Here is a 26,381-nt window from a genome sequence, read left to right as displayed (position 1 = left end):
GCCTGCTAGAATGTGAAATATAGTTAATCCTGCTGACTTTTCACTGTAAACGTAAGGCATGAGATATTTCCATTGCATTGCTAAAATGTTATGGTACGTCAGCAGGATCATAATGCTGTCAGCAGTACAGAGCACAAGAGAAGTATGAAGAAATCAAATGGTCAGAGTTTATAGATACATTTAGGGCAGCTTTACACATGACACTACACAGATGCTTTCTGCATTTCCTGTCCAGTGGTACCTCAGGTTACATACACTTCAGGTTACATATGCTTCAGGTTGCAGACTCCGCTAACCCAGAAATAGTACCTCGGGTTAAGAACTTTGCTTCAGGATGAGAACAGAAATCATGCTCCGCTGGCGTGGAGCAGTGGGAGGCCCCATTAGCTAAAGTGGTGCTTCAGGTTAAGAACAGTTTCAGGTTAAGAACGGACCTCCAGAACGAATTAAGTACTTAACCCGAGGTACTACTGTATCTGTAATGTGCAGATATACAGTAAATCCTATAATGGCCAACATACACTCTGGACTTTAAAAAGAAAAAGCTCTTCTCTTTATTTTGTCTCACTTCCTTGCAACGCCAAGCACTTTCTCCAGCATCAGCACCCAACTAAGGAGAGAAGGATGGTGGCGGTGGGGTGGAGAGAAAATACTGCAGAGTGGTAACCCATGGATGGAGAATCCTACATTATACTTGCCTTTTGCTTTAACCTGTAAATTGATAATCCTATTGAAACATATAAGACAATATCCCACTTGCGTGGCAAATCCCCTCCCCCATGTGAAATGAAGACACTGGAAAGGGGAAAGAGGGCGGTCCCCGGGCGTGCCTGGCCTTAAATAGGCTAGGCCCCGCCTCCCCGGCCCGCCGATTGGCAGGCAGGGTCGAAGACACGCCCGGGGATTCCCTGTTCATGCGGGGGGCAAAAGGCCAGCCCCCACGTGTGTGGAAGGGGTTAGCCCGCAACCCCCTCTCCTCCCAGGTCGGAAATGGCTTTATGCTCACACAACACAGCTTCTTCTCCTGCCCATCCAGTTTTCTGCAGACACACACGCTCATACCAATCTGCTCCTGAAAGTTTGGAGCAGATTCTGGGGTTTTACAGGAAGCTGGAGGGAGGAAAGGGGAAGTCAAAAGGGGTTTCATGAAAAGCATTCAAGAAACATGTTCGTTTTCACCAATTATAGATTACCTTATTATAATTTTTGTGACCATAATTGTGTTTTGCAGAACTATGCTAATCTTATTCCTGGAGCTACTGTTGGAAAACTCCAGATGGATTCTGGAAATGTTCTTCAGTTGATCATTGATGCATATAAGGTATTAATATATATGAATGCATATCAGGAATAATAATAGTGGCACTAGTAGCAGTAGTAGTTCTGAATGCCTGTGGAAACATAGTGATTTGGTGCAAATAAAAATTTGGTCACACTCTTTTTTTGGTGTGTGAAACATTTGTTATGCACAGATGTCAAACAAAGAAACCACACAGAGAAAAGTTCCAGAATCAAAAAAGATGTAATAGAAAAATGCAAGAATTATATTATTGATGAACAGTTTGCCTTGCTTTAGCTATGTGATTATTATGCCCCCCACTGCCACCCAAGACTTCCTAAGCAGTAGAATGCAGTCAGTAAATTATGGTTTTGACAATATTTGTCAAATATATAAGCTCCTATTTGACTGATGCCCCCAATGCTCTCAAAGCAGTGTACAAGAAAGTAATTAAAACACAGTAATAGTGTTTTTAGGGTGTGTGTTTTAATGGTGTAGCTTTCCCTATGTTTCTGTCCACATTTAGCCAGCGAGAATGATAAAACTGGAAAAACGTATATTGCAAACAGTCAGAGTCATTTGCTTAGGTTATAGGCACAGTTCATAGCTCCATCTATAAACATGTGCTTTCGGTTACTATTCTTTATTCGGCTACTTGCAACTTTGAATAATCTTATTTCATTTCATATTCCACACTTTCCTGGGAAATGGAAAGTTCCAGGCAACTTATGAGATCACTTTCCTTTGGAGCAGAAAGTACTTGTGGTGTTTTTCGTAATACCCATTATGTACAGATGTATATCAAAACAAGTAGAGGTGTGCATGGCAACCGATATGCATGGCAGGAACGTAGGAATCTGCCTTATACCAAGTCAAACCATTGTTTCATCTAGCTCAGTATTATTGGTATTTACTGTCAGTGGCTCTTGAAGGGTTCAGGCAAGAGTCTCTCCTAGCCCTACCCTACCTGCACATGCCAGGAAATGGACCTAATACAAATTACAGTGGTACCTCGCAAGACAAATGCCTCGTAAGACGAAAAACTCGCAAGACGAAAGAGTTTTTCGTTTTTTGAGTTGCTTCGCAAGACGAATTTCCCTGTGGGCTTGCTTCGCAAGATGAAAACGTCTTCCAAGTTTGTTTCCTTTTTCTTAAAACCGTTAATACCCAGGGTGCATTGCTTGAAGAGGTGCAGTTGCGACTTGACTTAGAAAATGTATGTACAGTACTGTACACTTTGGTGATTTTTAAACTTTTTTAAAAAAACTTTTTTTTTGCTTCGCAAGACGAAAAATTCGCAAGATGAAAAAATTCGCAGAACGAATTAATTTCGTCTTGCGAGGTACCACTGTATGAGCTTCATTCCTTCAACTAAAATACAGCCTTAAAACTCAATTCCTACCAAATAATAAACCCATGTACCTCCAACCAAAAGGCCTTTAAAATAAGAAACAAGTATTTTTTTTATCTTTTCTCCATCCCTGACATAAAAGTGTAACAATTTTTAGAAGCCTGGGCAGGGGTCAGCAAACTGTTTCAGCAGGGGGCCGGTCCATTGTCCCTCAGACCTTGTGTGGGGCCGGATTGTATTTTGAAAAACAACATCAACAAAAAACGAATTCCTATACTCCACAAATAACCCAGAGATGCATTTTAAATAAAAGCACACATTCTATTTGTGTAAAAACACCAGGCAGGCCCCACAAATAACCCAGAGATGCATTTTAAATAAAAGCACACATTCTACTCATGTAAAAACACAGATTCCCAGACCGTCCACAGGCCGGATTTAGAAAGTGATTGGGCCGGATCCGCCCCCGGGCCTTAGTTTGCCTACCCATGGCCTAGAGTATGTAAGTGTGACTTTAGGAATCACTACTTTGAATGATCAGGCCACACCAACTCTGCTGTGAGAAAATACTAACATAGGATTCTGTTCATAAAGGTATATAAACCATTATTTCTATACCAGATCTGTTTTATCAAACTAAAATAAAGTAGAGAATTTGCAACTGTGGTTAGAAGTGGGTTCGCAAACTGTAGTTTGGTTTAACTATAGTTAGTGAAAATGCTGATGCTGGTGTAATACCAAATATCAGGGATTGCAACCTGAATTAAATGTTATGGGGCAGGTAAGCCCCACCCACATAACTGATCACATGACATGGCACACACACACACACAATTTAGGGTGGCCATAGGGAACTCGGTCCCTAGGAGTTGGCTCCTATGCCAATCATAGTGTTAATGGAAAAGGCAATGGTACCATAAGAAGGAAGGAGGACGATACTGTGTGAACCCATGGGGTGCTTGCTCTTGATTGCCTGACTGTGCGGTGCTTCCATCACAACAGGATAATATATTTAATTTCACTTCACTGCCAAATGTAATTCTTACTACAAAAATATTGACGCTCTTTACCCTGCCACCATTCTGCCACCCCCTGTCACCAGCAGTACTATGTAATTCAGTAATGTATTTTTCCCAAGAAAAATAACTTCACCATTCCGCCTCAGTGTGCTCATAAGGGGGGGGGGGGAATCATAATTGTCATTTGCCCTCAGAAGGATAATCATGCTGAAGTTTCTTGAGTCCTTGGATTTCTGCCACAATTTTAAAGTGGAAAGCTCTAAGTTATTATTATTCACAGATGTGTTGGCTTTTAAATTCTTCAGAGGAAGTGAGCATATGAGAGAGCTGTCAAAATATTTGTTGTAAGACGTTCTCCTATTCCCTTCCAACGTAAGTCACAGCCTCCAGCGAGCATGTCAGTACGTGCCTTGAGAGGTTAAAAACTGCACACACAAAAATCTGAAGTGATGTTTTGTGTCTTCAAAGCAGACATTTTAGTCAAAGTCTATGTGAAGTAAAGACTGGCGCTGGAACACAAAGCTATTAAATAAGACCACACGGAAACCTCTTTACCAGCAGTTGACTCTCTTTAGCAGTTAATATATATAAGACTGAAGAGAAGTAAGTTAAACTGCAAACACAGGTTTTGCATATTTCAGCTATAAAATGAAATGTTGCAAGACTCGCTGAGCAACATTTTCCTATTGCATGCTTGCTCATGTATCTTAGAAACCTTCAAGGCTTTCACCTGAGGGTCACTAAGATCATTCAGGCATGATTCATTTAAATTCAACCTAGTGTTCATCCATTGTCTTTTCTCACTGTAACACCAAATAAATTACATTTGGAAGCTAACTTTGCCCACTCTGAATGTCTGCAATGTGACCAGGGCTAGAAGAAAATTCTTTATAAAGATAAAGGCCTGCGATTAGAATCACCCAGATTTCAGACACTGAAAAAATTGCATTATCAATCTTTATTTCAGAGAATCATAGAATTGCTGAGATGGAAGGGACCCTAAGGGTCAGCTAGTCCAGCCCCCTGCAATGCAGGAATCTCACTCTGCTAAAGCACCCATGACAGATGGTCATCCAACCTCTGCTTAAAAACCTCCAAGGAAGAGAGTCCACAACCTCCCAGAGAGACTGTTCTACTGTCGAACAACTCTTATTGTCAGAACGTTTTCCCTAACATTTAGTCAGAATCTCCTTTCTTGTAGCTTGAAGCCATTGGTTTGAGTCCTAACCTCCAGAGCATTTCTCAAGCGGAAGATGTCATTGCACACCTCAAGCCATTTTCACAATCAGTTACTCTTTCAGACTAAATTAATAGATATCCTCCTGCCTAATCCAAAGCTCTTTTCAGTCATTCATTTATACAGAAGCAATAGACAGGGGATTCATCACCCGCAACCTACCCATTTTCCTGCAAATGTCTGTAAGGGGATGAGGGTACCAATCAGAAAATTTGGTTCAGGCTTTGATTTTGTACTTCTGAAAATAGCCCAGCCTCAAGCACTTTGAGGCTGCCCAATTTGGTACAGGCCCAAATTTGAACCCCATTAAGAAAAATAAAACTTCATGCCTACCCCATTCACTAATGATTTTTACAAGGCAACTTAAAACATCTCTTTTTACAGGCATTTGGGTGAGCACTGCAGGCTGCTTGAGTTTATTTTAAATTGCAGCTGAAATATCTTAGTGGCAAAGTTGTTTTTATTGGCATTTTGAATTTTGATGTTTTTTAGACGTGTTGTGCACTGCCCTGAGATCCTTTGGGACAAAAGGCAGTCTATAGGGAAAAAATGGTACATAAATAATTAAAAACATAATACAGCATAAAAACGTGAGTGAGAGAGATTAAAACCATCTTAAAACTTAAATGGGTTTTAATTCATTTCTGAAGTTTTTTAAATTAAATTTTCCAAAATTTCACACATAAATTTCAATACATAACAAAAACTTTTTTTTTTACTTCCCACCCCTTTTTTCATTGTGTTTCTGTATCTCTCCCTCTGCTGCACACTGTCTTCTATCTCTTAAACCTTAACAAAACTACTATAATCTTCAATACCTTCTGTTGCTCATAGTTCAAATCCTGCTTGCGAAAAACTTAAATGGGTTTTAAAAGTCCTGGGAAAATAAAAAAAGATATTCAGTGGGTACTGAAATGATGTCAAATGAAGTTCCATGTAAGCCCCTCTCTGTGGAAGGCATTCCACATACTGAGAAGACCCTCTCTTCCACAACCACCTGCTGAACTTCACTGGGCAGGGCAACTTGGAAAAGGGCCTCCCAAGATATTAGTTTCCCATATGAAATGACATTGTTCCAATCATTATGTCCTTTAAGGCGCTCCGGTCAGAAATCGAGCTGGAGGTGTTGGGAGACACAGATGGGGTAAACCTTGCTTTCACTGCCATTTGTAACAACACCACTGCTCTTCCACACCAAAGGAAATGCTCTCACATTCAAGTGGGAGAGGTGGTAAGTAGGTTCTGATTTCATAAATCATGTTTCTCATTGTAAATCTGATTATAACCTGATTCTAAGGAGCAGTCAAGGTGTGTAGCAGCCTTCCCCAACCTGGTGCCTTCCAGATGTTGTGGGCTACAACTCATATCAGCTGAGAGTTGTTATGAAGCCCCTATTCCCCTCACAGAGCTGCAATTCACAGAGTTGCCTGTGAAGTTCCTGCATGCAGAATGTTTTGCACAGTCCTCGGAGCTCAGTGTCAGAGAATTCCGACATTGGACTGAGCTGGAATTGACTTAATGCTGTAACAGAATTTTCTTTTCTTTGCCTCCAATTATAGTTTTCTTCTTTTTAAAAAAGAAAAAGAAAAAAGAGTTCTCCTACTGGATATTATGTTAAATTGATTTTAAAATTGCATAAAAGCGAATGCTTCCTTCTTGTGTTTTCCATTGTGTGCAGTGCAATATTTATGCATGTTTGCTCAGATGTAAGTCCCCAAGCAATTGCTTATTCCCTGCAAGAAATGTACTTATGATTGTGTTGTATGGGGCTTACCTCGAAGTAGACATGCCAAAGTTTGTACTGTTGTTGTTATTATTTAAATTTATATACTGCTTAATACTTAAGCCAGTCTCTAAGCAGTTTACAAAATAACAAATACAACATGTATATAATAACAAACAATAAAACCAAAGAAACTACATTACAATGCAATAAAACAATGAATTTTCCCCAAGCCAAAGACAGCATCACATGGTAAAACATCTTTAGTCAGGGATTTCATTGGAACTGCTCTCTTGAATACTTAGACTTTGATGATTTTGTTAGCTTATATTTTTAATATTTGTTCTTTTGCGTTTTTGTACACTGCAGCAATGAATGGTTAAATACAGATGCCCCTCCTCCTTTCCTAGGTCAGTTTCAATGTGACTTTAAGCCTATCTGCTTGTGGGAAAAGTCCAAAGAACGTCATAATAAAGCCGGTGGGCTTGAATGAAGCTCTGGAAATTGAGATCCAGTCAGAATGCAGCTGCAATTGTCAGAAGGAAGCTGAAATGAACAGCTTCAAGTGCAATGGCGGACACGGTTATTTTGAATGTGGGGTGTGCACCTGCAACCCAGGCTATATGGGTCCTCACTGTGAATGTGGTGAAAAAGACTCACTGAGCACTGGTTCCTGCAAAAGTTCTCCAGAGGAGACCTCTTGTAGTGGAAGAGGTGACTGCTTTTGTGGACAGTGCATTTGCCACCCATCGGCATATGGACATATTTATGGGTCATTTTGTGAATGTGACAGTTTCTCTTGTGGGAGATTTAGAGGACTGCTATGTGCAGGTAAGTCCACTGCATACTGCCATTTTTAAAAATTATAAATAATAAAATAGAATAGAAGTTGGAAATTGAATATATGCTCTATTTCAAAAACAGTATTCAAGTATAAGCAGTATTCAAGTTTAAAACATTATCCATTTAAAAATTCATATTGATTGTTCTTAACATGGTTCAAGGAGCTCTTGCAGACTACTGCTGCAGTCCTAAACTAGGGTTGTCATGTGTCCTCTTTTTCCAGGACACACCCTCTTTTTCAGGGGTAACATTTCTGTCTGGGTCGTTTTTTAAAAAAAAAATGCCAAAATGTCTCTGACTATACTTTCTGGTTGAGACATAGACATAACTGCTGGTTGAAGACTTGCTTTCCTCTTCTCTTCTCCTGCCCCCCTCAGCAATATATCACAGCTTCTATAGCCTCCCTATAGTAGGGGTATTTAAAATGAGTCATCATAGCACCCTCTTTTTTGCTCTTCAAAATATTGTAACCCTATGACCTAAACACATTTACTAAGATGTACCCTAAGCCCCATGTGACATACTTCTGAATAAACACAATAGGATTGGCATTGTCAGGGAGTTTGTCTGTGAAACATCAACCCTTCGAACCTAAAAATCTAGCTCAGTACTTTGCCATTTTAGCTGGTCCTAATGAAAGTTGCTAGGGACGCGGGTGGCGCTGAGGGTAAAACCTCAGTGCCTAGAGCTTGCCGATCGCATGGCCGGCGGTTCGAATCCCCACGGCGGGATGAGCTCCCGTCGTTCGGTCCCAGCTCCTGCCCACCTAGCAGTTCGAAAGCACCCTTAAGTGCAAGTAGATAAATAGGTACCGCTGTATAGCGGGAAGGTAAACGGCGTTTCCGTGTGCTGCTCTGGTGCCAGTTCGCTGGAGCAGCTTTGTCACGCTGGCCTAGAGTCTGTCAAGACTGGCCCGTACGGGCAGGGGTACCTTTACCTTTACCTTTAATGAAAGTGCTATAATACTGTAGCAGCTATCTGAATTTCTTCAAATTATATTAATTCTTGGATTTATCATCCCCAAACTCCACGGTCAACATTTGAGGCAGCTTTGTGGGGATTAAGAGGGAAAGGTTGCAAATGACAGAGATATTTGAGGGGCATAATGATTGATCAAATTATTCTGGGCTTTGAGACCTTGGCTTGGGGGAGAACAGAAATCAAAACAAGAACTAACCTCCATGACTTTCCTTAGGCAACGGCAACTGTGACTGTGGTCAGTGTAGATGCCACAGTGGCTGGACGGGTGAATACTGTAACTGCACCACTGACACCAATAGCTGTGCTTCTGCTGACGGCACAATCTGCAGTGGGAGAGGTGAATGCATGTGTGGAAAATGTGTGTGCACAAATCCAGGGGTTTCAGGAAGCACGTGTGAAAAATACTCACCCTATGCCGACCCTTGCACTTCTAAACGGTAAATTATACGCCTTTAAATGTCTGGAAATGTCTTTTTCTGTCTCATGTCCAAAAGTATAGCAATATTTCAAGGGTGCTGAGTTTTGTTTACCATTCCAGCTGTGTCTGGTGTATTTACTGTATTTCCTGATATAAAAGGAGCGGGTGGCGCTGTGGTCTAAACCACTGAGCCTCTTGGGCTTGCTGATCGGAGGGTTGGCAGTTCAAATCCGCATGATGGGGTGAGCTCCCATTGCTTTGATCCAGCTTCTGCCAACCTAGCAGTTTGAAAGCACGCCTGTGCAAGTAGATAAATAGGTACCACTGTGGCGGGAAGGTAAACAGCATTTCCCTGCACTCTGGCTTCTGTCATAGTGTTCCATCATGCCAGAAGTGGTTTAGTTATGCTGGCCACATGACCCGGAAACCTGTCTGTGGACAAACGACGGCTCCCTCGGCCTGAAGCGAGATGAGAGCCACACCCCATAGTCGCCTTTGACTGGACTTAACTGTTTGGGGTCCTTTACCTTTACCTGTTACCTTTTATTTCCTGATATATTTTTCTTACTTTCAAAGTCCCGTTGTTGTTGTTGTTGTTGTTGTTGTTGTTGTTGTTGCTGCTGCTGCTGCTGCTGCTGCTGCTGCTGCTTTTTAATGCTGGTATTCACTAGTAAAGAGTACCAGCACTTCTCGCTTTTTACTCCCCCCGCCAAAGCACTGGTTATTATTATTCAGTTTCTATCCCACCAGTCCTCCCAAAGGAGCCCAGGGTGGCAAACACCAAAGTGGGGAAAACAACTATTAAAATAAAAATTAGTCACTACTGTTGCTGTGCCATGGTTTGGATTGCAACATCAAGGCAATGCCCCATATCATGGCTTTTGCAAGCAGAGTGGTCATTGTGACCTGTGTGAAACACGTATTTGCTGGCAGAATTACTCATAGGACTAAGTTGCACTCCTTGAACTCCAGTTCAAATTATCGTTAGATTAGTCATTTTTCTGGTAGGTTGTGTGAAAATACATGTAAATTTCTTTCATGAACGTCATTCATTACGTTCTTTAACTAGGAAGCTCAGACCTGGCTTCAATTGCAGATGAATAATTAACAACCTTTCCACTAACTTGTGTGGGTGTTAGATCAATTCAGATACGTTTTTTCTTTGTGCATAATCCTTCAATGAATTTAATCATGTCATTTCTAGCCATCAGTTAAATCAACAAACACATTTAATTTTAACTAATATTTTCATTTCTACCTTTTAAGAAATGTGACTAATATGCTAGCGACTTCCGTTAAGAGAAGAAACAGGGTTTCTTTTTCTTTCTTCCCTTTTATCATGATGCTACACTTGGGGAGGGTCTATTAGGAACCCAGTTTTGATTATGACTAAAGGCTAAAGTCATAGGCCATACCCGACCCAAAGTCAGGCACACTTTAGTCCCTTGGATTTTAATGAGGTTTAAGTAGTTAAAATTATACATTGCACCTGCAGCCTTTATCTATATGTCAAGTCGAAATTATATATCCCATTCTAGAGCAAATTTCTGTTCTACAACAATAGTCCACGTAAACAAGCAAAAAACCCCCCAAAAAACCATAATCAAAACCAAGGCATTTTTTAGTAACTATTTATTTCTTGGGTGCCATGGTCTCAAGTTGTTAAGGGCTTTATCAGAGGCATACCTAGGCCCCCTTGCACCCTTGGCAAGGAGCTGTACTGATGCCCTTCCCACCACTTGCACTCTTGGAGCCCTGCTGTGGAGGTGCCCAGAAGAGACTACATGCCTCACCCTTCCACCCAGAGCAGCAGAAGAGCAGCAAGGAAGCATGTGGATGGGCAGGTGGGCTCCTAGTCACTCCAGGTCGGAGTGGAGAGGCATGATTTTTGCAACCCCCGAGTCTGTGCCCTTGGCAGGTGACAGCCTGGGTATGCCCTTGGGCTTTATAGACCAATAGCTGCAGCTGGCCTCATAGCGGCCAGTGCTGATCCCATAACACAACTGTTATGTGTTGACAATCAATCACTCCAGTTAGCAATCTTGCCACCACATTCAGCTGCAGCCTCTGGACTAAGCCTAAGGAAAGCTCTGTAGAGAGCACATAATGCTAATCAAGCCTCAGGTTTACTCAAGGTTTTCATTGATGCTGTACATCAGAGCTTTCCAGACTCTTCATGTTGGTGACACACTTTTTTAGAGCTGCATCATTTCATGACACAGTGATTCAGTTTTGCATCATTTTGCAACACAGTAATTCAGTTTTACTAGCAAACTGGAGGTTAAGCTAACCCTTTTCCAGCCCTGGGAGGAGTGTGGGGAGTGTTCGCGTGACACATCTACACACTGTAGCCAACACACTAATGTACATGTATAATGTTACCCTCTTGTGTTTTATATCCAATGAGAGCTTTAAGAAGGAAGGGGGAAGTGCAGGAAAAGACTTAACTGCAGGATATTTCTTCAGAGTATTTAAATGCAATACACATAACACTGCTAAGTACTACTTATTGACCCATGTAGATCTTTTGTAAGTTACTTTTGAAAATGAACACTACATATGTATTCCCTTTTGTTCCTGGTGCCTTGTAACTGACAGAGATTGATGAGCTGTTGAATCATTTTTTCTCAGGAGCTGCGTAGAATGCTATTTAGCTTCTAATGATCAGTCTCAGGAAGAGTGTGCTGAGAAATGTAAATTAGTTGATGCGACTGTCAGTAGTGGAGAAGGTATGTAGTACATTTATTTATTTAAATGTATTGCTTAGGCACCGTTGGTTGTAGGCTTATTTATCCCCAGTAGTATTTATTACATGCTGCTGCTTGTATTTTTCAAGTCATTCTGTTATTTTATTGTAGAAGTGAAGAATCTCTGTGACCCTCCACATGTTGTGGGACTTCAGCTTCCATCAGCCTTAGCCAGCATGGCCAGTGGGCAGGAGTGAGGGGAGTTATAGTCCAACAACGTCTGGAGGGCCTCAGGTTGCTCATCCCTGATCTAAGGTCTTCCTTCAGGAAGTGGGGGTAGCTTATTCAATATAAAGTATAGACTGGCCTGTATGTTTTTAACTGTTAATGTGTATTTGGTTATTTTATTCTATTGCATCTTGCTCTAAGAATTCATGTCAGAAATCTTAGCATTAAATATATAATATTTTAGATGTATACATAGGATAAATACATCAGGCATATGACTTATATGTCTACCTGATTTAGTGTGCAGAGAGTAAATTCTGGTGTTCAAGGTCAAATGTTTATGCAACTAAATGTATGCAACAAATTCATTATGCTGACAACAGAACTGATTATCTCAGTTTACAGCAATGTGATCCAATGTGAAGGAAGATGAAAAGAGTAGATGTTTATGGGCTTTGTTTTCAAAATAAAGAAATGCTGAGAATAGATGAGCTCCTTGACACTAGCACTAGTCAAACAGAAAAGAGCTACAACAATTTCAGGTTCAGGGCTGGCAATGTTTTAGCAGGTACTCCTGTGCCTTTCTTTTAACTGCAACTTGATGCAGGGAAATTAACCATATGAAGCTTTTGAAATTTATTTTGCTCTGAGGCAGGCACTGCCCCTTATCCAGAACTGTTTAGCAGCAGAAGGTGCCTACAGACAATATTCTGGGACTTCTTTACCTCACACAATGATTTCTGTGCTACAAAAAGTTTCACCTGCTAAATTTGTTAAAGGTACAGGAGAAGGGCCCTTCTTGAATGAATTTTCACCTTTCATCCTCAAACTTGGATAGGAATTGTTAAATTCTTTAAAGCAGGAAGAGAGGCAATTTCTCTTTCCGGTTTATAACCCAGACTCATTGTTGACCCCAGCGGCAGAACTGATGTCAAATAGCTGACCAAGAAGTAGAGCTTCCTCTATTCCCACCCACAACAAATATGAATAACAGACAAAACTGTAGTTCTTGAGATCAAGTAAGATCATCTGGGGTGCTGTAAACACTTCACAGACATAACCTCACAGATATAATAATTAGGCCAAACACCTAAATGAGGTGTTTTTAGTAGATCAGCATCTTGACGATGGTTGCCCCAAATTGCTAGGAACAAATGAAAGGCTTTTCAGATAGAAACAATAAACTGATGTTTACATTCTGTACCAACATCATCATTATATTTTTTTAAAAAAAATATGCAACAGTATATTTCTTGGTAGCAGAAAATTGGGTGAAGGGAAGCAAAGCAAAGCACTGTAAAAGGATCCCTATACATGTGAGAATTTGTGCAGAGGATTTCTTTTACATACATTGAAGGCACATGGCTTCCCCTAAAGAATCCTGAGAACTGTAGTGTAAGTGTGCACCCTAACACTACAGTTCAAAGATTCTTTAGGGGAAGCCATGTGCTTTCAGTGTGCTGGGTATGCAGCCTTAGTGGAACGAAAACTCTGCTTACTTTCCATGAATCCACCACAATTTCAGCAAGACTAATAGCTAACATGCTATTCCAGTGCTATGATGAGGGAAGTGCATATGCGCAACCTAACTCATGACGCTTGTGGGGAGAAGCATTCTCCTGCCATTTTTCTGCATTGGTATGGGAAGAGCCTGTCTTCACCTAGGCCTCATTTAGGCCCAGAGAATGGTCATACATGGGCATTCAACTTTTTCAAAGTTGTAGTGTTTTCAGTTACAATTATACCCACCTTGTTATCTTTGCCTTGTCCTTCCCTCCTTCTATCCTCTGCCCCACTGTCAAGATATGCACAGTAATTATATGCATTTTACTTGGAAGCAAACCCATTGAAGTTCAATGGAAGTTACTACAAAATAAGTACATATAAATAAGGTTGTTTGGAGGGCAAGCGGAATCTTTCAGCAAACTGTTTCTGCCAATTACACCAATATGGTACTTTACATGGTGTGGCTATAGATTTCAGAGGAACTTCCATGAGGACCATTATTACTGTTTTTTTGAAAATAGTTTGTGGATTGTAGACTTGACATTTAGCACCTGTAGGTACATTAAAGTGAACTGATTCATATTCCATTGTTCTTCCTTTTCGTGGTCAGTCACAGTTCTTCACACAAAACCCATGCCTTCTAGGCTCTTGAAGGGGCATAAACTTTTTCCTATTTAGGTGAAAACATTTTTTGCAGAATCATATTAAATGCACAGAGGCAAATACAAATAGGAAAATCTTAGGTTAATCTTAGATTCATTTTTATCTATTTTTCAGTGAGCAACATTAGAATTCTCCAAAAGCTTCAGTTCTTTTCATAATATTTTGATTTAATCACTATTGAAATGCACTTTACCTTAATCTTTATAACAACATTCTGGAAGCAATATGCGGCAGCTCCTTTGAAAAGGATCAGTATCCTTCCTTTCTTTTTCTGAGAAGCGAACATGCTATGCATTGAAACACAGTCTAGACATACTACCAGTAGCAAAAAAACAAAGAGAACATATTATTTACTTTGCACTATAATCAGGGCTATTATATTCCCTAAATAGCTGTGACATCTCTCTTGGAAGTATTTCCAATTCATTGAATTTCAAATTACAGCAGACTTGGTGGGTGCTCTTGATGGTCAATGCAGATTGACAACACCTGGACCTTCTCAACTGAAACCTAAGTGCAAAGTGTAACAAAAACGGGGAGGGGGGAACCCTTTTAGTGGTAGAAGTATTGTGTGAAATTCTTTTAAGTATTTTAGCTTCCTTCCTTAGTGCCTGTTGAAAACAGCCTTGTGATATAAATCCTTTAATCTGCATAGTTACTGCATGATGAATGGTTTTTGACCTGAAAAAAGTGTTTTCCCCCACAGATATCATGGAAGATAAATTTGTTCCTTGTTTGTTACTTGGAGAAAATGAATGTGCTATCACATTTCAAATGGCAGCTGATGAACAGGGGAAAACAACCATTCGTAGCATAAATCAAAAAGGTAGGCAACTTGGGTTTGGTAAATAATTTCTTACACTACTAACAAGTATATATATTTTTAAAAGTTGGCCTGGAAATTTGGATTGGATCCTGAGAACTGCAGGGAGGAGGATGCTCTCAGAAGTGGTTTTTACCATTTTCCATTCCTATCCTTTCTACTATCTGCCTGAAAATGCTCTCACATTTTCCTATGCTGAGGTTGGGGGCAGTGGAGAGCAAACTGGCCAAAATCGAACAGTTGCATCATGTGCAAGTGGAGCTCAACCATATTTTGGGTAACACTCTCTGGAAATGCTCCATTCCACCAGTGGAAAACTTGGGGCTCTCAAATTTCAGTGGCACCTTGGGCAACGCAAAAAAAATCAGTGTACCCCACCTCTCATGTTCTGTTGTACCCCACCTCTCATGTTCTGTTGTGGCAGTGCCCTAAAACTACCTCTGAAATTTCCGCAGTGTTCAGGAGAACCCACTGACCCCCAACCAAAGAAGCTTTTCAGGGGTACAGGGAGCTGAAGAGGAGGTCCAGTTTTCAGTCTCAAAGCCAATAAGTTATAGAGAGACTGTTCTTCAATGAGCTAAGAAAGTTCACCTAAGATATTTGTTTCTTACACAACCATTGATAAGAAGCATTGTGGAAAAGAAATCAGCCTGGCTGACAATGCTAAGTTTATTTTCAGCTATGTATCATCTGATTTACTGTGGATGCTCCCAAAGTTTGTCCTATTCATTTGAATGATGGGTGGAGCTCCACATGTGCATTCCTTCATGCATGGAGAATTTCCTCATGAAATGTAGTGAATGAGGCAGCCAGCATAACATCCCTTGTTGTTTCACTGGGATCTGGGTTAGGATGCCAATCTTTACATGAAAAGCATACAGAACTAAACCACTCAGAGCCTCTTTCAAATGTGTAGCCTAATTTGTAACCATATGTGTGGGTTTTCCTTTCCTTTTACAGCCTGTCCACAACCTCCAAATATTACAATGATTGTGTTGGGTCTTTCGATTGCTATCTCCCTCACTGGGGTTGTCTTGCTTTGCATATGGAAACTGTTTGTTTCATTTCATGACCGCAAAGAAGTTGCTAATTTTGAAGCAGAGAGATCGAAGGCCAAATGGCAAACAGTACGTAAAATTTCATAGTTCTTTACTTTATTCAGTTGCGAAATGGCAGCTGCCACATGTTTTGGGTAGGTTTTGCGTCTCAAGAAAAACTGAATGTTCTGCAGTGTACTCCACTGACTCACTAAGACATACCTGAACATAGTGGCATTAAAATTGTTGAAATGTCTAAAATAAGGATATTTCAGAATACGCAAGGAAACATCATAGTTCTTTCCTGAAAGTATCTAAAGTAAGGAGTAAATATACCAGTATTCACATCTGAAGATCAATTTGGCCCAGGCAGAACTTATTAACATCTATATAGAAGGCAGCATGCAACAAAGGCATGTGCTGCTTTCAACCCAGTAGATGTCTGACTCCTCATGAAATGTCACCCCCTGGGTTTACTTCCCAATGGAAGTGTACCACCATATCTGAGAGGGACAGAAGCACATACAGTTTCTCTAGCTCTGTGTTGCAGCTTACTGGCAAACTTCCCTGCCCATTTCTTGAGTGTGTAGAGGCAGGCTCTCCCTGGCCAAACTGCTAAGGGCAAGTGGCAATGGCATTATGGCTGAAGAGATTCAGCCCTCCCCCCAAACCCCAGCAGCTTCATATGGAGAATCTGTGTTCCACCGCTCTGCCTCCACTCCTCCAGATGTTGTTGCACTCTCACCATCCCTGACCATTGGCCATGCTGACTGGGGCTGATGGAGGTTCTCTATCCCTGCTTAATGGCGTCCTCCTCATGCAAGGAATTCCAGTGTGTGCATCTTACTAATTGGCTTTGAGGTAACAATTAAATGTTAAAGCCCAGTATCACACTGGATAGCCAACAACCTATGCTGCGCTTTTCTCTACCTAAGCCCCACAATCTATAAGAGAGGCTATGTCTTGTGATGCTAGAAGCTAGATAGGGTTTCTGAGGTAAAAGGAACAATGCACGTATAGAACATAGTGAAGTATGACATGTGAAAAGCCTTTTCCACTAGGAAGAACAATGCTTGTAGCAATATCAAATTAAATTGCCATTAATAGGAAGAGCTTGTAATTTGTTTTATCATTGATGCTCCATGAACAGGAGGAATGAATTGCTTGACACCACAATCCCATTCAGTGGAGTTACTTTGTTATATACAAGCACAAATTTAGTTAGAGATTGCATTTTTTAGCACAGGACAACTAATATAGTATACTACTAATTCTATGTGAAATAGACTAACTTGTTTCTGTTATACTTCTGCAGAAATAGAAACTAAATAGGATCATCATGACCCTTCGATGGCCTAAGTTATTTCTTGGGAAAAATACAACATATTTTACTTCAGTTGTTTGCATTTTTCATTTAACATCAGATTTAAGTACAGATCTATTTATTAACTGTTTTTGTTAAAAAACCAAATGCAGTAAAAAAAAAAGCCACAGAATCAAATATGAAGTAGTTTACTGAATACAATTTTCCCGCTCTTTTCTAGGGAATAAACCCATTGTACAGAGGCTCAACAACAACATTTAAAAATGTTACATACAGGCAAAAGGAAAGACAACCCGGATCTGCTGCGGATATATTTTAGCACCCTGAATGATTTTGGGGGTGGAAGGGGAATAGTTTGAAAAAATGTTACATTTACTAAATTTGTTCAAATTTTTTTATTAATATGCTATAGTGGTACAATAGTTTAGGATGACAGAATATGTGCTTTTCATGGTTGGAAGACCCGTAGTCATAGCTTAATTTGATCTATGAGAACTCATTTTCTGTATCAGAATTCAGAACTGGATGTGAAGTAACCAAAATGCTGAAGAGGCTGCAGTTCCACAGGCACATACTTCCACATGTGGCGGGAATGTCCCAAAATCCAACCCTTCTGGACAACAGTCCTACAACAAATAAGCAAAGTAACTAAACAGCTATTAGAAGTCATCCCAGAACTGGCCCTACTAAACATCTTCCAAGATAATAATTCCCATGCGCACTATAAACCCACCTACTCTCAGCAGCCAGAAACATCATAGCCAGATACTGGAGAGACCTGTCAAGAGTAAACTGGTGTCACTGCCTGAAACCAAACCTCTCTTAGGATGCACTGTGTTCTGAGGTGTACACACAGAGATTGTGCATATGGAAACTTCCCTACTCACCTCAACAAAGATGGCAGCTATGTTCATTCCTTTGCAAATCACTTCAGAAAGCAGATCATTATAAAAAATACACGTGAGCCATCTCAATAAAATGCTGCATGTTCATTAATCATTGCATTTGTGTCCAAATGACAAAACAGAATGTAGCTTTACTCATAAGCAGTAATAGTCATGGAAGATGTTAGTTGCCACTTTTTTGAGGCATGATTCCTATGCTGTTAATAGATTTTAACACTACTGCTTTCAAAACCTGTTGAATTTCTTTCTCTGATGTGGACGTTAAAGCTCTGACATGGTGAAAGATTCCAGTACTAAAAGTAATCAGACTTAGGAAAGGTTTCTGTGTTTGGCTAATAAAATTCCCCACAACTAAGGCTGCAATTTTAAATAGACTTACAGTGCAATCCTATAGATCTCTACTCAGAAGGAAGCCTCACTTACTGCATATAAATATGTATAGGATTGTCCTGCTACTAGGATGTAAATCCTATTGCACAAAATAGAACTTACATTTGCTTTAAAATGTTGTTTTGTATATGTAGTTATACAAAAAAGTCTTTTTGCAGAGTGCCTCTTGCATTTTAAAAGGTGAGAGAAAAGATGGAGGGTTTAGCTGGCTTGTAAGCGGGGTGTCTTTTTTTTTTTTTACCATGAAGTGGTATTTGACTTTTTTTCTCCCAGAGCAAACTTTCACTATGTTATTCATAGTATGAATGTACTTGGTGAAGACACTGGAAATGTCTGAACAGTTATGTTTCCTGAAATAGTTTTGACCCAAGGCTGGACCTTAAATGAGGCCAAAACTACATTTTACTCATTGGATTCCCTTGGGCATTTTGTTACGAGGGTTTTTTTAATATGTAAATATTGTGTGAATGGCATGCATTAAATTTAAAAAAAAAAATTAAAACCTGACATTTTAAGTAGTTTTTCTTTTCTTTTTAAAATGTTAATATGTAAGCAGAATTGTTCTAATCAAACACTTTTGCACAGGTTTTCAGATTCTATAACAAGTCAAATATGCTGGGCATGGTTATGACCCATAAAGATTATAATTTGTATGTGCCATGTGTCACAATATTTGGTACTGATTCCTGCTGTTTGTAAGTAACTCGGGTGGGTGGGTCTCACAATTTTGCAATGTTTATCTCAGGGCCACCACACATCACACTGACTTTCAAGAAAGAGTTTTGGATCCCTATTCAGTATCTAACATATATATTTAATTACATGTGTGTATTGCCACCGTCACTTGAATTCACATGCCCCCCTGGATTTTCCTGAAGCATGGAAAAGCATAACATAATTTCCACAACACATAAGGGATTCTTCACCATCGGATGTGGTGATGGCCAATGGTCTAAAGGGATGGGGATTAGACAGATTCACAGAAGGCAAGTCTGTCAGTGGCATTTAGTCATGAACTACACCACAGAACACCTGAATTAAGCTAGTCCATGGACCACAGTTTTGGAACCTCTGACTTAATCAGATATAAATCAAATTGACTTGTGTCACCTCTACTGAAGAATGGGCATGTACCCATACACTCTGTAATGCAAATACTGAAGGTGCCCAATGTTGAGCCTTGTACATGGGGCAAACAGGTCTGCATTATTCTTTCCCTTCAAACATGGATAAAAAGATTGCACAAATCAGGATTTCAGGCATATAGTTCTCTACAAGGGACAACCATATTACATGACAATTCTGGATGTATACTCTGGTATCCCATCACACATAGAGTATCACAGCTCAGGCTATCTGGTTCAGACCAGATATTTTGCCACATAAGCATAATATTAAGAAGTTTATATGAGATACTAATTACCCCTCTACTCCCTTTCAAGTAAAGTCACTCCATCTGGTTCCCCTGCAGATGCAAGTTTCTTAAACATTTTGTGAAGAGGGAAGATTGCATTATTTTACAATGCTTAGGTTTTCTACAAATACTGCCAATTCTGGAAGTTCTCAAATTGTTTTAAAGAGTTCAGTTATCCCCAGCAATCCCCATAGACCTCCATTTGCTTTCCTACAGTGTTTTTGCTTTTCTTTTCTTCCCCCAACCTATTTTGTCCAAGAGCTTACATTATTGATTACTTTGGGCAATATCAATAATGATATCTATATAACCCCAGGTCAAATTCTGGACATAGATGTTGTTGTTGCAACTTCCTAAAACATTGCTCTAACTCAAGCATTGCTGCTCATTTTTGTATCTGCTTTATGAAGAACTTTCAAATAAATGTAGTCTTTTGTAGTCAACTTGCTTTTCCAGGTTATTACACAATTATGTGTAATTGTTGGATAGAGAAGACATATGCATTATAATTATTTTTCATATACACTGTTGTAAAATATTGGAGAAATTGCAGGGTTTTTCTCTGTTGGTTCTCATTTTCCTTCCCTAATATAAATTCATATATATATATTTATCCTTCTTGCTAATATCCTGCTGTGATGAAGAGCACATTCCTTCTCTGTCTTTGACAGGAGCTATATTGCCACTCTATCATACTTCTCAAGCACACCATGGGAATGTCTGCTTATATTTCACAGTGGGGTATGAAAGCTGGAATTGATTTAGCTCTATAGTGGCTATCCGTGGTCTGTAATTTATAGCAGAACCTACCTACAATCAACCTCTCTCTAAATCTTCATTTTCTATATTTCCAGAAAATGGTCCATACTTTGAAATCTTTCCACTGTCTTAACATTTTGTCACCAATTGGCAAAGATGGATAGATATCTTTAAAAGAACCATGATTATACATGCCAGGCATAATAAAAAAGCAAAAGCTTGCCAAAAGCTTTCACGAATTTGGATTTTTTTTCTAACTATGACTATACTGAACGGTAAGGGAAGAATCCTTGATCTGTGTGGGTTTGTTTCACCCTTACAGTTTTTTAAAAAAATTGTATTGGAGTGTGCTTCTAAGCTATGAAACATACTCAAATACATTTTTTTTATCTGCAAGGATGGAACATAACCCACATGGATCAAGGAGTCTTCCTTTATTGCACAGTATAGTCAGAGTCAGAAAAAATGTGCATTGTTTTGGATTACTTACATAGGGTGGTAGCCAGTGTTTATCATACTTAGAGTAAACCAATTGAAACTGATAGAATTAAATCCACATTCAAAAGGTCTACTTTGATAAGGCCTAACACTGGATATCGTCACTGGGTTGTTTCCCACAGAGTCAATGCACAAGTGGAACAACTCTCTCATCTCCTCTCCCTTCTCCTTCCTCAACTCCCCCCCCCCACAAAAAACCCTACTCTGGGAGTCCCCCCAAATCTCTGCTGCAGATTTGGGAGAGGTGCACTGGGGAGGAAAGAGGGGGAGGGGAAGTTCTATTGCCCAACCCCACACAGTGGCCACACAGCCTCACTACTGACTTACATGTGTTGTTCAAGCACTTGTCATGGGAATCCCTGGTCCTTCTTTTAGCACGTTGCATTGAGCTGCAAGCCTAGCAGCAAGCTTTAACTATGGCACTCCTTTAGCACTGAAGGAGGGATTAAAAACTTCTTTTTTTGGTAAGAGCTGAAGCCTTAAGGTTGACAAGCAAATCAAAGGCTTTTCCCATTGGAGTAGGCTGTCAAGAAAGTTTTCCAGAGGCTCAAAGTTCCTGGTTTTAAAAGTTGCAACTTTGGCTGGCTCTCTTATTTCCTCCCACAACAATCTTCTCCCACCCTCCCTCCCTCTCTCTTTAAAAAAATCACTTTAAAATATTTTACTGCAAGAGTTACGGATTTAGGACAGTGTGAGTGTTGCACTGGGCATGCAAAGCCTAATAAGCACTTGGCCAGCTTTGAAAATGAGGCAGGAGGACTCTATCAAAACCCCCACACCACCTTCCAGAAGCTGGGCAAGTGCTTATTAGGCTTTGCATGCCCAGTGCAACACTCACACTGCCCTAAATCCACCTCTGGTTGCTGGATGCATCTCTCACAAAGCTTTGTGGAAAGTTCAAAAGGTTCTGGGTGGGCTTCTAAAACCTGGCATTTTAGATGTCTCAGAGTGGGGATTTGGTTGCTTCTGTCTCCATGGATGTAATCTCTAAATTGTAGCAAGCTCCCTTAGGCACAAGTCTATTTTTAGTTTTGTGGTTTTCCTTGTTATAATTCCAAGCACTTCTGTATATTGTGTTTATTATATCTTTCTTTTTATGAGACCCCATTGTTCGAATGACATTGATAGTAATAAATTATTATGAACACAGAAAGCTCCTGCTATGCTATGCAAGTTGTATCTAGAGCTCTGAGCCTAGTTTTGGCTGGGGAGGGAGGGATATAAATAAAAAATATATATTATTATCTGTTCTATTATTTAGAACACTACTTTTCAGAATGTTGCCTTTTTTTTTAATGATATACCGTATGTGGACTAGAACTAGTTCTTCATGGTGACGTGTGGTCAGCAAATATATGCAGTTTCGTTTCCAACAATGTGGTCCATTTTGCTAGGGTGAGGGTGAAATACCCTTCTTTTCTTAGCTGCAATGATCACTGGAAGCAGATGGGTCTGATACGTGAATCAAATTAAATCTATCCCTGTACAACTTGCCAAGTAATGAATGTGCTTTAACTGTTGTGGCACAAAACATTTAGGGCTGCCTGGCTGTGATCCTAAGCATACCTATGAGAAATGCTAATACACATCTTTTATAATTTTTGCTTTCCAAGAATCAATTCTGGGTAGCTCTCAAATATTATTTGGACTAAACATAGAAGCAGAAATTTCCTGTAATTTCCCTAACCGTTGAATAATCCACTTACACCTTGCTGCCCATTCATCCATGTACAGTAAGCCCTGTTAAAGTCAGTGTAAACGTGTCTCAAACCCCATTGTCAGTGGTTGTTCCACGCTGCAAGTCTAACCCCACTGAAATCAATGACATGTAAATCTGGCATCTGTAGGGGAACCAGACTAGCATGGCAGTCCGCTTGCTACATGTTCTGTAACCTTATGCGTGCCCAACCTTCCAACCATCAGAGTCAACCATAAGTCAACAGTTAAGGTCAGTCTCAGTTATCTGTCTGTGTGAGTAGGTGTGAGAGAGAATGGAAGGAGCATATGAAAGGAGCAAGGGGTTAATTGTAGTCCTCCCTGCTTGGAAGACCCATAAAAAACCCAGAGCTTCATCTATATGTATTTGCACAAGGCTACCACACTGCTCTAGTTTGCCAGAAGCGGCTTAGTCATGCTGGCCACATGACCCCAAAGCTGTCTGCGGACAAACACCAGCTCCCTCAGCCAGTAAAGCGAAATGAGTGCCGCAACCCCAGAGTCGTCCACGACTGGACCTAACAGTCAGGGGTACCTTTACCACTTCACAGCCCAAACATATACATGTTTATTAGTGCTGCAGTTTTAATTTATTAATACTGAGATGTATATATAAACATTAATATATTTGGAAAAGTTATTTGCAGAAACTTGCTTATAATGCCATTAGTATATAAATTTATAAACAATAATAAGTAAAGGCCACCCATGACAGAGATCTCCAGGTTTATAGGACTCCAACTACCACGTCAACATGGCCTACACTGAATGTAACCAAAAGACTATACAATCTGAACAGAAAAAGTGAGATTGCATGTTCTTTTGTATTTCATGAAAATCTTTAATATTATTTTTTTTATTTTAAAAATGACCAATGTTCAGGGATGCGGTTGAATCCCACCCAAAAAATACAAATCTGGAAGTGCCCATAGAATGCACCTCAGTATTCGAGAACAGTAGATGGAAACTCCTGACTCCACCTAGTTACTAAGTCCAGTGCCACCTAGCAATTTACCTGGCTGCAATCCTAGAGGCTTGTCTTAACAGTAAGCCCCATGGAATTCGATAGGATTTAATTTTGTTACGATTCTGCTACAAACTATACAAAGTACCACTAGCCAGAGACTTGGATAGGAAGAGCCATGGCATGGGCCAGTTATACGGCAGCTTCCCACGTTTCTAGGAAACACAATTATCCGCCTTGAAATGAGGAGCCTATAAATCTGCCAAATAAATAAATAAAACGGCCCCTGAATGTGGCACCAGGAATACATGTGATCTGGTAGCTCTTAAAGTAGGAGCGGGTTCCTAGTTAATGTCACTAGTTGGCGCCAGTGATACTAAAGCTGTATAAGAAGAGCCAGAGAAAGTTGCCCTTTGTTTACGCAGCAATCTCCGCCTATGGAGCTGGAGATGGTTGTGGGGCAGGATTCTTGCTCAGATGCTTGTCTCTTGCTCCCTGGGCTAGCTTTGCAAATGACAAGCTGCTGAGCCTACGTTCCATCACGTCACCAGCCCGCTGTGGGTTCAGCAAACTCCCGTTGCTACTTGCATGCCAAACTCTTGCGCGCGCCAGCAGCGCCAAAGCCGCAATGAACTGAGTGCAACCTCCCCACAACCCAACCAGGAGCAGTACGTCGTCTGGAAAACACCGCCAACCAGAGTGGCCTGTCCCCCATTTTTCTAGCTACTTCTGCCAACGTAAAGGTGGCTTGTTTATTTAGCGCCCCGCAGAGCCTGCCTGTTTCTTTCTGCCGTGGTCACGGCCTGGTTCCTTGACATCCGCCTCCCCTCAGGAGGGGAGGGAGGAACTTGCAGCAACGAGAGAGAAGAAATTGCGGCGTTTTTTCTCCCTCGGGCGGAAAGGGCGGGAAGCGCCTCCCGCCTTGCTCGGCTCAGCCCCACAGAAGCAGCTGCTCTCCCTCCCCTCGCTCCCCATTCATGCTCTCCCGGACGGGGGCTGTCCTCCTCCTGCCAACTCCGCGGGAAGGTTTTCCCCTCTCTTAAAACGCGGCGGAAATGTCCCGTGCCAAGTCCCTGCTGCAGCTCGTCTGGGCTTGCTCCATGCTGATAGTTCGCTCCAGCTTGGCTGAAGAGGAGCTCGGCGCTTTGACGCGCGACCAAGTGCCCTACTTTTGGAGTAAGTCAGCTGGACGGAGCGGCCGGGGTTTTGTTGGGAAAGTGCAGTTGCCTTGGATGGCGCTGAATGGAAAGCGGGGGCTCTTTTCTGCGCGTCTCCTCTCTCTCTCTCCTCTCCCCTTTGATTCCCTTCCAGCTATTATCACAGTGAGTCAGCCGTCAAGTTCCCCCGGCGTTAATCTACCAGTCCAGGGGGGCCGCTGCACGCTCGCTTGGCATCGTGCTTAAGTGGCATTGTCACTCCAAATAACTTGGGTTGCACTGCAGCCCAACCTAGGAGTAATCCCACTGAATCCCTTACTTCTGAGTAGGGATGGCTAGGGTTGTGCTGTTGGCCTGCAATCCTAAACAGGCTTAGGGCTCCTCCAAGCAACATTCATTCATCCTGACTTCTTTGTGCACTGATGTTTAGAGTATATCTAGTTTCCAGTGAGCATTAAGTCCGATTTGTTTGTGGGGTGACTGAAGCACCTGGCCCGCTAATCGTTCGTTAAACCCACACTTTTCAATGCATTTCCCCACATCACTTCCCAAAACGCAAAAAGTTCTCTGTCTTTTTAAGTGGGTTTGCTGTGTTTAAAAAAGGTAAAGGACCCCTGACTGTTAAGTCCAGTCACAAACGACTCTGGGGTTGCGGCGCTCATCTCGCTTTACTGGCCGAGGGAGCTGACATTTATCCGCAGACAGTTTTTCCAGGTCATGTGGCCAGCATGACTAAGCCGCTTCAGGCGAAACCAGAGCAGCACGCGGAAACACCGTTTTTGAAGTGCTTTCGAACTGCTAGGTTGGCAGGAGCTGGGACCAAGCTATATAGTTGTAATTGTATTGTTACGTTGTGTATTTAAATTATGGCTGTTTAGATTTTTACTTTCCATTCGCTGCTATGGTTTTGCCATAAGTGGCTTAGTCATGCTGGCCACATGGCTTGGAAAAACTGTCTGCAGACAAACGCCTGCTCCCTTGACCTGTAAAGTGAGATAAGTACAGCAACCCCAGAGTCATTCGCGACTGGACTTAAGTAACAGGGGTCCTTTACCTTTTAGATTTTTACACTTGTGTAGTGGTTCTTAGCCTTTGTAAATTGGTTAGAAGATTATTTTTGCATTAATGTTATGATAATAAGAAGAAAGCCTCTATAGAACTGATTTCAGAATAAGCCAGCTTGGGAATGCATACTATGGGTGATTCCAGACTGATGTGGTTTTCAGGTGGGATCCAGTCATATGCTATCAAAGTTAGGTTGTGCTGTTAAAATTGATTGGGAGGCCTTGTGCTTCAAACCTGCTTCCTTAAAAGGTCAGACTTTTTGCAATAAGGAAAGTGACAGGAAAAATGCAGTGGAACACCTTTTTTAAAGTTTTAAATTTTAAAGTTATAGTTCTGAGGTGACTTCTCTGGCAGGAGCACTTGCCTAGATGTTTTTAAATGCTACAAAACGTAC

General features: G+C 40.9%; 2 protein-coding genes across 2 annotated transcripts in view; both read left to right on the top strand.

Moving 5' to 3' along the window:
* Positions 1-18,916, top strand: part of ITGB6 (integrin subunit beta 6) — a 68,233-nt gene extending 49,317 nt beyond the window's left edge. The window contains exons 11-18 of the mRNA XM_081928922.1: positions 1,232-1,321; positions 5,983-6,117; positions 7,020-7,440; positions 8,648-8,870; positions 11,483-11,580; positions 14,642-14,761; positions 15,719-15,885; positions 17,340-18,916. Coding sequence (XP_081785048.1) covers positions 1,232-1,321; positions 5,983-6,117; positions 7,020-7,440; positions 8,648-8,870; positions 11,483-11,580; positions 14,642-14,761; positions 15,719-15,885; positions 17,340-17,438 — 1,353 coding nt within the window. The 3' untranslated portion in view covers positions 17,439-18,916. The remainder of the gene's footprint in view (positions 1-1,231; positions 1,322-5,982; positions 6,118-7,019; positions 7,441-8,647; positions 8,871-11,482; positions 11,581-14,641; positions 14,762-15,718; positions 15,886-17,339) is intronic.
* A 5,234-nt stretch (positions 18,917-24,150) lies between these two features.
* Positions 24,151-26,381, top strand: part of PLA2R1 (phospholipase A2 receptor 1) — a 55,657-nt gene continuing 53,426 nt past the window's right edge. The window contains exon 1 of the mRNA XM_081907158.1: positions 24,151-24,941. Coding sequence (XP_081763284.1) covers positions 24,821-24,941 — 121 coding nt within the window. The 5' untranslated portion in view covers positions 24,151-24,820. The remainder of the gene's footprint in view (positions 24,942-26,381) is intronic.

This window comes from Podarcis melisellensis (genome assembly GCF_964234715.1).
Source record: "Podarcis melisellensis genome assembly, chromosome: 1".
NCBI classification, from domain to species: domain Eukaryota; kingdom Metazoa; phylum Chordata; class Lepidosauria; order Squamata; family Lacertidae; genus Podarcis; species Podarcis melisellensis.
The sequence above is the reverse complement of the archived record's forward strand: the minus strand, read 5'-3'. Positions and strand labels throughout refer to the sequence as shown.